The 16,668-nt window shown below is 34.8% G+C and overlaps 1 protein-coding gene across 2 annotated transcripts in view; it reads left to right on the top strand.

Annotated features, from left to right (window-relative positions):
- TRPC3 (transient receptor potential cation channel subfamily C member 3) overlaps positions 1–14,801 on the top strand; it is a 76,146-nt gene extending 61,345 nt beyond the window's left edge. For both annotated transcript variants that reach the window (XM_060654256.3, XM_060654257.3), the window contains 2 exons: positions 8,717–8,792; positions 11,467–14,801. In XM_060654256.3, the coding sequence (XP_060510239.1) occupies positions 8,717–8,792; positions 11,467–11,609 (219 nt within the window). In that variant the 3' untranslated portion in view covers positions 11,610–14,801. The remainder of the gene's footprint in view (positions 1–8,716; positions 8,793–11,466) is intronic.
- Positions 14,802–16,668: the final 1,867 nt, after the last annotated feature.

Genomic DNA, 16,668 nt, shown 5'->3' with positions numbered 1-16,668 from the left:
TGATGGATCAGGATGTCTCACAATGAGTGGTATGAAAATATGAAAAACACATGACTTCCAAGGTCCCTTTCCTCTCTCAAATTCTACTCTCTACTTCTGAGTTCTTTATATTTGTTCATACTAGTCTTACCTTACAGTCATACTTTATAGATTTCTAATATTCATATTATGGAATACTCATGGACAGTCAAATTTGGCTTCTCTGTAGGATTAAATGAGAAAATGAATGTAAAAGTACCTGAAGGAGTTCTTCACAAGTGTTAGTCGAATTTGAATTAGTGAAAAATAAGCAACTGAAAAGAAAAGGTTTGATGCCTTTTGGGAGTGAGGGACATACCCATATATCCAACTACCCACATTTCAGTCCTTCTCCCAGTCTTAATGAAGGTTTAAAAAATGAACTCAGATTTGTTTGCAAGAGGTAATTTTTAAGGTAACTACCATCTAGGCTTTCAACACTCTGGATAGAGAAAATCTGTGATCTACTCTACAAAAGTCACAATGTCTACCTTAAGGAGTAATTCATAGGATCATACCAAGAAATTTGGATAATTCCTGGAGGTTTGTGGACTGTGGACTTCTATTCCATTAGTTAGTAACTTGACCAAGAGGGAAAAATAATGAGTTTGTTAATGGTCAATTTTGTTTTGGGTACTGGCTTTGATTAAGGAATCAGTTGAAAATTTAAAGGTAATATTTACAATGGTAATTTTACTTGCCACATACGAATTTTGTGATCCTTGCCTGTAGTATTATTAAGCATTATTAATATTGGTTAATCAAGATTTGCTTTATAGAAATATACATGATAATGAGAGCATAATAGTTATACTAATTGAGCACCTACTATGTAATTTACCTGTATTATCTCTTTTACCATGTAGATTCTAACATTTCCATTATGCAGACTAAGTCACCAAGGTTCCACAGCTTGTAAATAATGTAGTTAGCAACTCAAATCCAGGCAATTTGCCCTTGCAAACCCACTTTTTTAACTGCTACACAGTACTGCCTTGGGTTCACTGGACAAGCTACCTAATAAATAGAAATAGCTAACCTTTGTCCCTTGTCTGAACTCCACATCATTTTGGAATTCATGAATTATCTTTCCAATATGAACTAAAGGATGAACTATTACCAGGTAGTGTCATGTGTGGAGAAACTAATTTCAATCCAACATCAGGTGTCTTCTTGCCTTATAGAGAAGCTCAAACTTAGTACAGTGGTAGATATAAATATATTTAAGCTATTAATATTAAGATGCAAATTTTAAAAAAATGAATATTTTTTGTGGGATAAATGGAAAGCTTTAAACACACCAGATTTTGGAGGGGAAAAATTTAAGCCTATAACCACAATTTTCCCTAGTAATAGTTATAGATATAGATATAGATATAGAATAGATATAGTAATATATCTACCTATTTTCCCTTCAATGGGGAGTGTAATCTGAGTAACTTTCTACATGGTGTTTCTAGGGAAGCTGAACTCATTTTAATTTTTAAAATATTGTACTTTCCTCTTCCTTTCTGGAAGTAAATATAAATTTTCATAGATTTTTTTCTTTTCTTTAAATGTTTGTTTTTGAGAGAGAGAGAGAGAGAGAGAGAGAGAGAGAGAGAGCACGCACACACAAGTGGGGGAGGCAGACAAAGAATCTGAAGCAGGCTCTAGGCTCCAAGCTGTCAGCACAGAGCCCAGTGCAGGACCTGAACTCAGGAACCATGAGATCATGGCCTGAGCTGAAGTCATAGACTTTTTCTAAGCATAGTTTTGGATAACGTTAAATATTTTATAGGTTATTATACTAGAGAATGTGGGTAGCAATATTTTAGTCTTCAAATTTTATCTTTATAAATAATACTAGCAAGAACTAACATTTTCTAAGCAGAAATTCTACTTTTAGATGCATTTTATTGTTTAATCTGTACAACCTATAAGTTTTTATTACCCCCTCCCATATTTTATATGAGTAACTGGAAGCTTAGAGAGGTTGTTAAGTACCTTAAGTTCACTCAGCTATTAAAGACATGTGTTCACATTAAGAGATTTTTTAAAATTCTGAACCCATTCTGTCTCCCTTTAAGCAATCTTATTTTTTGTGGAGGTAAGATTTCTAAATAACACATTCCTGAATGGTTCTAAACAAGACCCTTATAAGCTCTGAATTATTCTCTATTTATATTAACTAAAGTTTTTACAGCTTTGTAGAAGTGAAAAATATTTGTTTATTTATTATAATTAAGGGCTGTTGCTGCTGAAGATGGAATGAATGCCCAAGCTGGTGAGGCACATCAATTTGATAGGCACCTCTACTTAGGGGATGCCTGGGTGGCTCAGGCGGTTAAACATCTGACTTCGGCTCAGGTCATGATCTCATAGCTCATGAGTTTGAGTCCCCCACCGGTTTAGCTTGAGCCCCACTTCAGGTGAGCACGAGTCCTCTCTCTCTCTCTCTCTCTCTCTCTCTCTCTCTCTTTCTCTTTCTCTCTCTTTCTCTTTCTCTCTCTCTCTCTCTCTCTCTCTCTCTCTCTCTCTTTCTCTCTCTCTGTCTTCCCTTGTGGGATTCTCTCTCTCTCCCACTCTCTCTCCACCCTCACTCACTTGTGCCCTCTCTCTCTCTAAAAGAAAAAAAACACAAACACAAACAAAAAACCTACCCAGAAGAATATTTTAGTAGTTGTATGTTGTTGGGTTTTTTTTTTTTTTTGGTTGTTTTTGTTTTTTTGTTTCTCATTTTTTGTTTTTTGTTTTGTTTGTTTGTTTGTTTGTTTTTTTGATAGAACAGGGGAGGGACAGAGAAAGAGGGAGAGAGAGAATCTCAAGCAGACTCCATGCCCAGCATGGAGCCTGCCGCAGTGCTCAATCCACAAGCATGAGATCATGGCCTGAGATGAAATCAATAGTAGGATGCTCAACCAGCTGAGCCAACCAGAATCCCCTTTAGTAGTTTTGATTTTATTAGATTTTGAATTTTAATTATGAACTATTTCTAACACAGAATGGTACCACAAATATCCTGTTAGACATCTGTGCCACTACCATCTTGATTTAATAAATGTTAACATTTTACAATATTCTTTTTGGACCTTTTTTGTAAGGATTTTTTGATACAACAAAATTCCCCTGCCTACTCTATTACAATAGCCTTTATCCCTCCCCAGCGATCTTCACTATATTGAAGTTCATGCGAGTTCTTGCCATGTTTTCTTCTATATATTTATTACTTACATGAGTACACTCATACCTTTATGGACTGGTTTTATGTGTTTTTGAAATATACATAAATTAATAATATACTACATATTCTGCTGTTTTTCCACTTTATGCTTTTAAGAATGATCTATGTTAATATGTGTATATCTTGTTTTCTATTCTCACTGCTACAGTATAATCCATTGTATGAATATTTAGCTTATTTTCCATTTTTGAGTATTATAAATAATGCTGTAGTGAACATCTTAGTAAATGTCTCCTTTTATGCATTTGTGTTTTTTATGGATTACATACCTGAGAATAGTTCTATCAGTTTATATTTCCAGCAACAGGGTATGAGAGTTTCTCATTGTTCTCAGAAGGACTTGATATTAACAGATTTTCAAAATTTTGCCTACTAAAAATAGCTGCCCTGTACATCTTCAAAAATGTTAGCATCATGAAAAACAAAGGCCAAGGAGCTATTCCAGATTAAAGAAGACTAAAGATACATAACATCTAAAAACAGTGTTGTTCCTCAGTTGGGAAAATGAAACAAAGTCTGGATTATGTATTAAATGGTTTTTGCTCCCTTGTTAATTTTTTTGAAGTTTGATCATTGTAGCATGGTTATATAAGAGAATATTCTTGTTCTTTGGGAATACTCATCGAAGTATTTAGGGATAAAGGGACACGATGTCTCAGAATTATTTTTAAATGCTTTAGCAATATAATAATACAGAGAGTGAGATTAAGCAATGTAGCAAATTTCTAACATCGGTGAATCTAGGTGAAGGGTATATGTGAATTCATTTTACTTTCAACTTTTCTTTAGATTTGAATTTTTTTCAAGAGAAAAAGTGTTTGCTAAACTCATAGGTGTGAATTTATTCATTAATTTACTCTTCTCTGAGTACTAGTGAGATTGAACATCTTTTCCTATGTTTGTTGGTCATTCAGATTTCCTTTTTTGTGAATTTGAATTCCTTTGCCTAATTCTATTTTGCCATTTGTCTTATTGACTTGTCAAAATTCTGTAATATTCTCCTTACTGATTCTTTGTTGATGTGTTTTGCCAACAACTTATCTCACTTTTTGGTTTGTCTTTTAACTTTGTGTAATGGGTTCATTAAGTAGTCTTAACCCATATAAAATAACTTTGTTTTCAATAATTTTCCACTAACTGTCCTATTTTGAACTCTTCTTTTCCATTGAATGGAGGATCTCTTTACAACTTCTGGTCAAGATTCCAGAACATTCCAGTGACTTGGTTATTAGAAAGTCCCATTTTTGTAATTAAAGAGACAGTTAAGTTTATTTTGATGTATAAATCTTCAAATCAAATCTAAAGCTCTTCTTCTCCTTATTTTTTTTAGCATAAGCTAAACGTTTCCATGTCTCTAGTGGAGAAAGGCTGTTGTCTACTTTGTACATATCTCCCCCTGCTAGCTCATCAAGGTGCTAATCCTCTGCTATGTGGAATGGGAAGAAGAAGCCAGAGGGCAGGCATCTTTTCATCTGAGCTTACTGTGGTGCAGTTTCTTCCTTGTCGGTCACTACTGCTCTAATGTTGACCAAGTTTTAACATCCTGACTGTGGCAGACACCCATGTGCTGCCTCTCTCTAACTGGGTTGGGGGCATGTTTAGAGGGTTTGAAAAGGCCATGTAAACTACTTTCCTTTTGCACAGCTCCTGAAGCAGAGATCGGACTCTGATTTAAGGTTCACATCTAATTTTCACCTTTTCCAAAAGGATAGCGCATCTTCCCAGCCCCATTTATTGAATCCTTTCCCACTGAGATGTCTTCTTGCCTTCCACCCAATATAGTGGAAATTAATCCTTTTGCCAAATAATGAGAATACAGGTTGACCCAAAGGCTGTTCCTCTCTCATCTCAGTTCTTTTTTCGCCCTGACTTAATTGCCAGGAGCAGGTCAGCAAGTTTGCCAGAATAGACATTTTTTTTTTTTTTCAACGTTTTTTAATTTATTTTTGGGACAGAGAGAGACAGAGCATGAACGGGGGAGGGGCAGAGAGAGAGGGAGACACAGAATCGGAAACAGGCTCCAGGCTCCGAGCCATCAGCCCAGAGCCTGACGCGGGGCTCGAACTCACGGACCGTGAGATCGTGACCTGGCTGAAGTCGGACGCTTAACCGACTGCGCCACCCAGGCGCCCCCAGAATAGACATTTAATTGGAAGCAAGATACCAGGCCTTTTGTTTAGGCAACTCTAATCTTTATGAGTGATTGCCTTGGCTTTCCACCCCCCTCCTTAGCTTCTGGGAAGTGGAGGTGTACCACCTCCCTTCCACCCAGGAAAAAGAATAACCTCTCCAGAAGTCCATGATCCCTCCCATGTCTCTGTCCTCTTACTTATGTGGGGTGAGAAGGAAGTTGGTGGTAAGTACTGGTCTAGCAATTCTCAGTAAGTCTTAATGGGAGGTGGCTGGTCCCAATTGGTAGTGACAGCTTGGTCTTAGACCATGGAGTACTTAGTATCCCTTCTCATCAGTTTTGGATTTATCAACAATTCCAGGACAACCGGAAAAATACCATTTGACATAAGGTTGCATTTCATTGGTATTTTCTTGCATAAAAGTTTTTAAATGTCTTAATATAGTCAGATTTATTAATCTTTTCCTTATAGCTCATCCTTTCTTTTAGCTTTTTCCTTTTTATTTTAAGTTTATTTACTTATTTCAAGAGAGAGATCATAAGAGGGGAAGGGCAGAGAGAGAGGGATAGAGAGAATCCCAAGCAGGCACCACACTGTCAGTGCAGAGCCCTACACGGGGCTTGAACCCACGAACCATGAGATCATGTCCTGAGCTGAAATCAAGAGTCAGATACTCAACCAACTGAGACACCCAGATGCCCTTCCTTTAGCTTTTTCAATAACTATTTCCCTATTCTTTTCAAAATTTTGCTTTTTACATTTAGATCTTTTGTCTATTTGACTCTTTAAAAACTTTTTTGTTTATGGTGTATGAGGTGTAGAGATCTAATTTTAATTTTCCCATAAGGATAGTTCTTGTCTCAATACTATTTGTTGAATAGTCTCTTCTTTCCTGCTGATTTGTATTACCACCTTTCAAGCTGCTTTTAACTGATACACATTTCTTTGTATTTTCTTTTTATAGGAATCAACTCTGCTGTCCCCTAAACTAAATTAGATCCCTGATATGTTCACCCATCATAGTGAATTGTTCCATTGAAACTTTATTAGTAGAAGTTGTGTTCACTATTGCATCCCTAGCATTTAGTACAGTACCCGGCACAGAGTTGGCTCTCAATAAATGTTTGGTGAAGGAATGAGCAAATCCAGGCCAAGATCCACGTGGCTGTGAGTCTGCCCTAAAGTCTACATTCACAGATTTCAATAGGTTTTATATTTTACTGTGATTGGTAAAATGGATTTTTCCTTTTCAATAACATAGGCTCTCTCTTGATCTGTTGTTCTTTGAGGCAGACATTGTGAATATTCCTAGATTTATCCTTTTCTTGAGCTTGGCATCTAATGGGTCACTTAGGTTCATAATTTCCACTTCCTAAAAATTAAGACAGATTTTCTATTCCTACTATATTTTCATTTCAGTTCAGGCCTTCCCCCTCTTTTATTTTTTAATGTGATATTTGATATATGCACAAAAATGTGTATAACACATAATAAGTTAAAATTACATGTACACCTATGGAAACTACCACCTGCCTAAGAACGATAACATTATCTGTCCATGGCCTCTACTTCATTGCTTCTCTCTGGCCCGCCCCTTGCCTCCACCTAAGAGGTAATCACTAACTTGAAGTTTGGGTTTCTCAGCCTCTTGCTTTTGTTTTCTTTTCAAATATAGACTTGCTACATAATGCAAATATTCCTACCTAGCATTATATAGATATACTTGTTCTTGAGCTTTTTAAGAATAGTTTCATACTTTGTGAAGTCTGCAAATTGAATTTTTCATTCAACATTTATGCTTCTAAGATTCATCCATACTGCTGTGTGTGGCTATGGCTAATTTCATTATTTAATTTCGTTAGTGGACACAATGACGTTACATTGTGTAACATACCACCATTTGTCTATTCTCCTGTTGATGTTTGTTTATACTGTTTCCAGACTTTTATTTGCTATTTTGGACAAGATTGCTGTAAACATTTTTGTTTATGTCTCTTGGTCCACATGTGTAAAGTTTTTCCAGGCTCTGTATCAAAGAGTGGACTTTCTGGGTGAAAGGGTATGTGAGTATTCAGCTTTAAAAGATAATGCCAAATTGCTTTTCCAAGTGGTCTATCTATACTCATGCCAGTAAAGTGTAAAAGTCCCCATTGATGCATATTCTTTCCAACATTTGGCATTATGAGATGTATTAATCTTTTCCCTGTGCAGATGTGTAATTGTGTCTCCTTTTAATTGTAATTTGTATTTCCCCAAGAAAAGAATTTGAAATTGTTTTATAGGCCTACTGACCATTATTGTTTCCATTTCTGTGCAATGACTGTTTGTCTTTGCTCTTTTTTCTATTGGGTTATTATTCAAAGTCACATATTTTAGATCCAAATTTAATTCTTTATCAGTTATAGGTATTGCCAATATTTTCTTTCAACTTGTGACTTTCTTTTTTACTTTTTTAATAGTATCTTTATAAACAGAACTTTTAATGAAGTTTTAATTTTAATAAAGTTGAATTTATCAGTCTCTTCTATTATACTTGGAATTTTTAAATCTTGTTTTAAAAACACCCAGCTCTACACTGAATTTATAAATATATTTTCTTATGCTTTATCTTAAAGGATTTAAAAGCTTTGTCTTTCACATTTAAGATGCATCTGGAATTAATTTTTGTGTACATGGTATGAAGTAGGGCTCCAATTTTATTTTCTTATTATGGGTAAATAATTATCCTGTAAGAGAATTTATTTAGATTGAAATATACTCAAAATACATATTGCTATGAAAGGAAAGCACACAATATAACAGAATATATGGTATTTAGAAAGTATAAAATATATATGTGGTAATTAGTATGTATACAGAATTTAAAGAGACATACACCAAAATAACAACAATGATTATCTTTGGATAGTAGAACAATTGATGATTTTTGTTTATTTCTTTTGTTCTTTTCTGTATTTTCCAATTTTTCTCTGTCGAACATATATTTGACAGTGAGAAAATAAGGTAGTATAGGTGATAATATAGTATCAGCACATCTTAAAGAGAAATCATCAGTTGAAAGAGAAACCATGAATTGAAATCTTCCAACTTAACTTTTTTTTATATAGCATCTTCCATTCCTAGGGATATGGGAGAATGTTTGTGGATTATGCAGTAAGTCTCAGTAGAAGGTGAAAAGCCATTAAGTTGTGGAATCTGGGTTAATCTTCTGTAAATAGTTATATAAAATCTCTCTCTCCTAAGTTGTGTTTGCTTTACAGGTAATGTGCGACTCTTTGGAGAATAGGATCTGGGTTACTTATATGTATCATTGGTGACATAATCATTTCTTTTTGATCAACAGCAGATAATGAAAAGACTTATAAAGCGATATGTTCTGAAAGCACAAGTGGACAAGGAAAACGATGAAGTTAATGAAGGTAAGCATCTCCAACTTGAGAAACATCCTTTTGCAACTAACTTAATGAACTTGGGAAACTTGTTATTGAAGGATACTTTAAAAATCCAATCTCAGGTAATAGTTCCAAGATTGACAGGAGAATCTTATGTTAATTTCTAAAATTATCTTTTTAAAGGAATGGTTATTTAAAATGTCATTCAGAGACCATTTATCTCTTCTCGGAATGCCCTGATTCTTAGAATGTAAAACCTGCTATCTTTCTGGAAGCTTTTAAATCCCTATTATATAAGGTAGTCAGTAGTTTCAGTTCTGTTTTCAGTGAGTGCACATGAGTGTTAACCTTTTTCCAATATTAACATTTTCCAATAAAATAATTGACTGCTTGGCTCAAATAGAATCCACATTTCTTCAGGAAAATCTTTGCTTTGTTATACACAAATCTTGCTCTCATCTAGTGTTTCTCTTTTGCCTTTCACTTTTCTTCTTGGCGCCTTCCTTAATGGTGCCTATTTTTCCACATATATCCTAGGCAGGGCATCTGTCTGGATTATAAAAATGTTTCACCAAAGGCTAGGTGGGTCAAAGCACAGGCCCAGAGTTGGAAGAAAAAAAAATCAAACTTGGAGAAATAAGTTGCCTTAAAAATGGAAACTGTAGCTTACACCAGTGAGATGCCACCAGATGATCTCTATCTGTGCTGATAAGAGAGAAAGGGCTAAACTAAATAAAACTGGTGATGGGTTTTGAAGCCATTACTTGATGAGCACAAGGAATCCCTTGAAAATCTGAGTCAGTCCAATGATACATGTATGTAGAAAAGAAGTCTATGAATGTGTGATTGAGGATCAGCAAAAATCCAATCATGATGCCCTAGAAATTGTCTCAGGGAGATAGGATTGGAAAGGGGTCGTAGTCTAGAAAGTGGAAGTCTGATCATTTGTGCAATAACCTCCCTGGTGGGAAGGGGTACAAAAAAAAAAGTGATCTGGGGAATTGGATGGCTGAAAGCATTAAAACCAAGGAGCATCTTCCAAGTCCTTGCACCAAAGAGGAAAATGAGTTAGTGAGAATTTGGAGTTTTGAACAAAGTTCTAATTAAACTGTCATACAGTTTAACAGCTTCATTAATAAATGAAGGGACTGAAGTCTGAAGAGGCTGAGTAATTTGTGTTTGCTGTATTGGCAGACTACATGTAACACTTAATGTATAGTCTTCTGGGGCACCTGAGTGGCTCAGCTGGTTAAGCATCCAACTCTTGATGTTGGCTCCGATCATGGTCCCATGGTTGTGAGATTGAGCCCTGCTTTGGGCTCTGTGCTGGGAATGAGATCTGCTTAAGGTTCTCTCTCATCCTCTTCTTCTGTCCTTCCCCTGCTCTCTCTCGTTCTTTCTCTCTCTCTCGCTCTCTCTCAAAAAAATAAAATAAAATAAAAGTATAGTTTCCCCATAAGTCAAAAACAAGGAAGGAGGATATGGCAGTAGGCATGCAAAAGGGGATCCACTGGGTTTATAGTCCAAATGTAATACTTAATGGAGTGAAAATCTATTTATTTCACCAAAGACTGGCCTTGTGATTTCAAATTAGATCATATTGCCAAATGGGAAAGGAAGAAGCACTTTTTTTTTTTTTTTTTGGTCTAAACAAAATGAATCTGAAAATGTTTTATGTGTAGTCCTAAAAAATAGAATTCTTTAAGATAAAGAGGTTCTGACTTTCATATATGTAAGAACATAGAAATTATACTTTAAACCATGATAAAGGTAGCAGGGAATATCATTAAAGGTATGTTTTACATGTGATTCTATTATAAAAAGCTGTTGAAATACCAATGATTTGAAGAATCACTTCTTATAAATTCAAGATAAATTTCTGCCCCAAAGTTCACCTTTCGATGTCAATGGCTTATCTACATGATAATCATTTGCAAGAGAATCCAGTTTTTAATTGCAATCTACATATGATCAAAATACTGCCAAGCTTAATTATGGGTATAGTTGTGTTTTAGTAGCCAAAAGTCTCCTATGGAGTTTCTTAGGTATGTACACATTGCTAGTGGTTTCACATCTAAACTTAATTTCACCGTTGCTTGTCACTTCCTTATTCATTGGTTCTCTGTGTCTTACAAACCCTTCCTTGGCTCCAAGTTCATTACCACTGCCTTCCTTAATAATCACTTTATGTTCTTCCCAACTCCTCAAACTTGACATAAAATTTAGTTGTTTCATATGAGTATTTGCCTGTTAAATAGATTGACTAAGCTTTAATTAAGTTGCATTTTGCTAGGGTTCTCTTCCATCCCAGCAAAGGGGGATTATCCACGTAGGTTTCAACCCTTATGGGTCTGAGGGAACCAAAGGGACCCTCTATAGACAGGATGGAGATACCCTGAATGCAGATCAGTTAACAGAAAAATCACCCTGTGTTAAGAGGTGATTGAGCCCCAGAACAACACTTTAACTGAGTTCTACTACTGAAAACATAGCTGGACTATTTTTATAGCTTTTGTCAAACATAAGTATATTTTTAAAGATTAATATTTCTTAAATATCTTGAAGGAAAAAAAATTGAAAAAAGTACCTTGGACTTTATGAAGCAAATGTGTTCATATTGTATGAATTCATTCTTTGTTCTTTTCTAAATCCAAAGAGCAAATTACCCATGATATGTTTTTTTTTAATACAAATACTATAGGTGAATTAAAAGAAATCAAACAAGATATCTCCAGCCTTCGTTATGAACTTTTAGAGGACAAGAGCCAAGCAACTGAGGAATTAGCCGTTCTGATTCATAAACTCAGTGAGAAACTGAATCCTAGCATGCTGAGATGTGAATGATTCAGTAACCTGGAATAATGGCTTTGACTATAGCACAAATGTGGGCAATAATATTTCTAAGTATGAAATACTTGAAAAACTGTGGTGTAAATTTTTAGTTTTAACTGCCTTTATCATGTGAATCTTTAAAAGTTAGGTCTTAATGATTTTACTGTTTTATCACATGAAAATGGTCTTCATTTTGATTGTCTGCCTTGACATTATAAACAATGACATGCCATTGTATTTAAAGGCCCAGTATTATTACATTACTGACATTTTCGTCCACTTTAGAATAAACTCTATGTCTTTGCACTACCTGTTTGCCTCCAAGAGACCGTAAGCTCCTTGGGGACAGGGACCATGTCTTATTCATCTTTGTGTCTCCAGCATCTAGTACAGTGCCTGGTACATAGTAGGTGCTCAATAAATGTTGAACCCAACTGAACTGCCAACAAAATACAAATAAAAATAAAAAGGTCATCACTATGTAGCATTCCTTCCGTTGTCCAAATGCTGAAGACATTTTTAAAAAAAAATAGAAACATGAAATTTTATAACTGGCTATGACTTGGTAAGATTTTCTTAGAATTTTTGGCATCACTCATAATCCTAGAACCTTTGAGCCCCGAATGAAGAATTTAACAATGAAATGGGTTAATAGAAAATATAATTACATATTTAAGTTTCATAGAATTGTTCCAAACAACACATTAAAGATTTTTCTAAAGTATATACTCTTTGCTTTCTGTCTTAAATTTTCATTTGTTGTTTTTCAATAACGTGAATTTATTTAGTGGGATGCTGAGTTTTTTAAAGTTAGGGGATATGCAGGGTTGCTCTTTTGTTATAACCTTCTAATTTCTGCCTCTGATGCTTTAATGCTAAATAAGATATCAATGACTGACTTCTATCTTGCCCATTAGCTTCATTCTGAGTTTTAGAGGGTATGTCTATGGGAAGAACCAGGAAAAAGCAATGACTGTCTACCTGGAAACACATATCCAAGCCTCACCAGGTATGTTTCGTTTCCCTTCGAGGCATCTCTTGCCATCATTGCTTACAATGATTGACATCCTTTTTCTTATCAAAGCATTTCAATTACACTTTCTATACAAAATAGGTGGTGATGAATCTGTATTTGATTTTTATTTTATAAGTGAGTTAAATACTGGTAATATCCACAACACCTCATGCATCCCCTTAATAAGAATGGGGGTACAGGCCAGTAATTTCCCTCATCTCTTCACAGACCATAAAACAAAGTATTTTTTTTTATCAGCTAGGTTTTATCTCATGGAGTTATGCCTATCTGGATTCTCTTCACTCTGTTTTTGTCAAGTCAAACAGGAATACGAATTATCATAGCTTAAGGGTAGTTTCACAGGTTCTAAAAAACAATTAAATACATTATATGCTAAAACTCATTAATATCACACATTTTTTGTTTTCTAGACATGAAAACAAAATGACCACTAAATGGTAGCTCTTTAAAGATTATTTCTTAATTTCTACTTTTGGGGATTTAAAACAGTTAATGTAAGAAAAGAACTTTATAGGGGCGCCTGGGTGGCTTAGTCAGTTAAGCGTCCGACTTCGGCTCAGGTCATGATCTCACAGTTCGTGAGTTCGAGCCCCGCGTCGGGCTCTATGCTGACAGCTCAGAGCCTGGAGCCTGTTTCAGATTCTGTGTCTCCCTCTCTCTCTGCCCCTTCCCTGCTCATGCTGTGTTTCTCTCTGTCGCAAAAATAAGTAAACATTAAAAAAAAATTAAAAAAAAAAAGAAAAGAACTTTATACATTTTTGCTACCATTTTAGAATATTTCATTAACTTTTGTGCTTTGCAAATGGTATTTTGTGTTAAACATTTTTCAAACTTTATATATTTTATGTTATACCTCAGAGCTAAATAAAATATTGATTTTTTCTTTGTTACTATAGTATGTTGTTACTATAGTTTATATTAAAACAGTAAAGATATGAAATTTCCATAATAGAAAATACTTACAGTCTTCTAGTATTGTCTAGGATTCCAAGAGTAAAAGGTTTTTCCTGTACCTATGGGACAGCATATTTAGTAATCTTCCTAATTGGGATTGAAAAAATGTTGAATGGAAAAGTGTCAGATTTAGCTGAGGACATTCTTCCTAGGATCCTTGGAGTGTTGAATGAAAATAAAGCTCATGGCAACTATATCCTGTAAGAAAATACATTTTTTTTTTTTTGTCGTCTATGCCTTTCACAACTGCAGAGCTCCAAACATAGGTGGTTTTTCCTTTATTTACTATGCTTATGTAAAACTGGTACATTTCTGTTATTTCATTTTTTTCCTTCTTCATAGTTTCTAGGTGGTAGCCAAGAAAGAAGATGTGATGCCAAGATGTGGTGGATACTATTGATATCCTACCCAGGTCCTTTTTAATGGGCCAGTGCAGGCATCTCCCAGATTCTGTGAGTGTTCCCAGAATAGCAGTTCCCAACAATCCACTTCTTCAGGGAATTGCCCTCAACTGAAAGGAAGCCCTGGATGTTATGTCTCCCCTTCCCCATACCAGTGACCAACTGGGGTGGAAATAAAAAGGCTGGGCCCTTGTCTTTAGGTGGGCCACATTTTTTGGTGTAGTTCATGCTCAAGAGCTGCAGAAGGGATTAGGCTTGGCCAGACTCCAGTTGAGACCAAATCTGTGTTTAGCTTTTCCCTCTATTATCCTGTCTCCCTTCCTCCCTTTCTGCTGAGAACATTCCTTCAATATATCATACCCAAATCTTATTAGGCTTTGTCCCCAGTGAACTCATCCTAAGACATAGGTATTACTGTGATAATATAGATGCAAGGTAAGGATTATTCTAGGTGATTGTTATCAAAATTAATACTTCTCTGAGGTTAATAATAACTCTGGGCCAGCAACACCTTGTCTCACTGTTTTAACAGGAACATTGGGCTTAGAAGCAATGCTCAAAGAATTAGGTGGGGCAACTTGGAGAAGGGAACATTTTAACAGGACCAAAAACAATTTTGTTTAGCGAAACACATTTAGGTGATTATGATTAATTAGAAAATTATCCAAGTCCTATATCTGTTTTTTAACTTCTTTGCTATTCTTAGTTTTTTCCTCAGTTACAGATAAAGGAAAGGAAGCAACTCTCAAATTGCTTCTTAGGCTTACTCTTTAAAAATTTTGGTACTGTAAGTGTTTCTGTATTAAATTTGCTGAAGACAAATACAGAATTCTGTATTAAATTTGCTGTATTAAATTTGACTTAATGGAATTCACAATACATTGAGAAGCTTAGATTTATAGACTTGAAATAAAACAGGGAAATAAGCAAAATAGTATCTGGTGTCTTCAGAGTTCTGTGTACTTTAAAAACTTAAAAATGAGATGTATTTTGTGATTGTTAAAAGCAAATTTACTACAACTTAAGACAACTGTCTTAATCGTGTCCAATATATTTTTATTTCAAATGCATTAAGCCAAATGAAAGAAGCTGTTAGAAATGGGAAGGTAAAGTGTCTTATGAATGATGTCTAAAAAGAACTGAAGTCACATTAATTGTTTATTGTGTGCCCTGGGACAAATCTGATCTTCTACCATGTTCCATCAAACAGGGCTTTGCCACAAGCAGATTCTCAGTCTTTGGGTGTCTCAGAGTTCTTTCAGGGGATTGGTATCATCACCCAAGGTGGTAATGATCTTTCTTTCCATGTTTCTTTTTTAAAATCAATCTAAAAGGTTATTAATTTTTTAAAATACAAGTTTGAGAGTTTCCCAGTTGGTACCACATGTTAGTGGAGACCAATGTATATACTCATGAGTCAATCACTCAGTCAACCACCTTTAGCTGTGTTATGGTTTTAACTATAATGCAATTTAAATTGCTCTTATTCTTAGTCATAAGTTGTTTAATTTATACTCATAAGGGTTGCTTTGAGACCGCAGCATAAGGTTTATAAGTTACTGAAGTGCATGATACTTCTGTAAATTTGTCTGAAGGTGATTTTTATCACATTTAAGATCTAATCATTTTGTTTTTTTTTAATGTAATCCACCAAGATGTCTCTAGTACCTTAAAATATGTTTAAAAAGATAAATTATAGTGGCAGTTTTCTCTAACTTGGCTTTTCATTTTTGTGAAGAAAAACTCCCCACCCTGCTAATTATATAAGAAGTATTTAAAATTAGTACTTTGAAAATTTTGCCATTTAGAAACAAAACACAGTACTTAAAAAAAAATCACTTGCCTTTTCTAGATGCAAAATGAAAGAATTCTAAGTATCATAAAGCTCTTTTTGTGTATTTTTGATGCTATATCATAGCCCCATTTTAATGTTTTAAAATAAATTTGATCTTCAAAATAAACTCTTTTCTTTTACACAAAGTAAATAAACAGTGGGCATCACTTATTAAATGGGAAATAAGCATTGCCAGTATATATTTTGATTACAAATATTATAAAGATTATAGGAAGAGCCAGGTGGCTCACTTGGCTAAGCATGCGACTCTTGGCTTCAGCTCAGGTCGTGATTTCATGGGTTCGTGAGTTTGAGCCCTGTATCAGGCTCCATGCTGACAGTGCAGAGCCTGCTTAGGATTCTCTGTTTCTCCCTCTCCCTCTCTCTCTCTCTCTCTCTCTCTCTCTCTCTCTGCCCCTCTCTCACTCTCTGTCTCCAAAAAATACATAAACTTAAAACAGCTTTTAAAAAAGATTGCAAGAAGATGAATTTTATAATGCTACCTTAAATAATATAGCAATCTAAAATAAAATGCCTTATCTTTAAAGCTACATTTCTACACAAACATTTTTTTTTCTCACCTTGGCTTGTAGATGCCCAAATTAATTACAAAATTTCACAATGAAAAAATGAGATAATTAAAAATCCTACGGGATTTGAAAAATTATACATTACTATGAAAGTGGTTTGTGGATATGAAAGAGAAAACATTGGATTAATGGTTTCTAAGATTTTGCTCAGCCCTGGAATACTTGTCAAACTTACGAGAGTAATTTTTAAAAAGATAATTCCTGCCCATTCATCAGGTTTTCCGGATTTTGATTTTTTTGTTATAATGCAAAAACG

This window comes from Panthera onca, chromosome B1 (genome assembly GCF_046562875.1).
Source record: "Panthera onca isolate mPanOnc1 chromosome B1, mPanOnc1 haplotype 2, whole genome shotgun sequence".
Lineage (NCBI taxonomy): Eukaryota > Metazoa > Chordata > Mammalia > Carnivora > Felidae > Panthera > Panthera onca.
The sequence above is the reverse complement of the archived record's forward strand: the minus strand, read 5'-3'. Positions and strand labels throughout refer to the sequence as shown.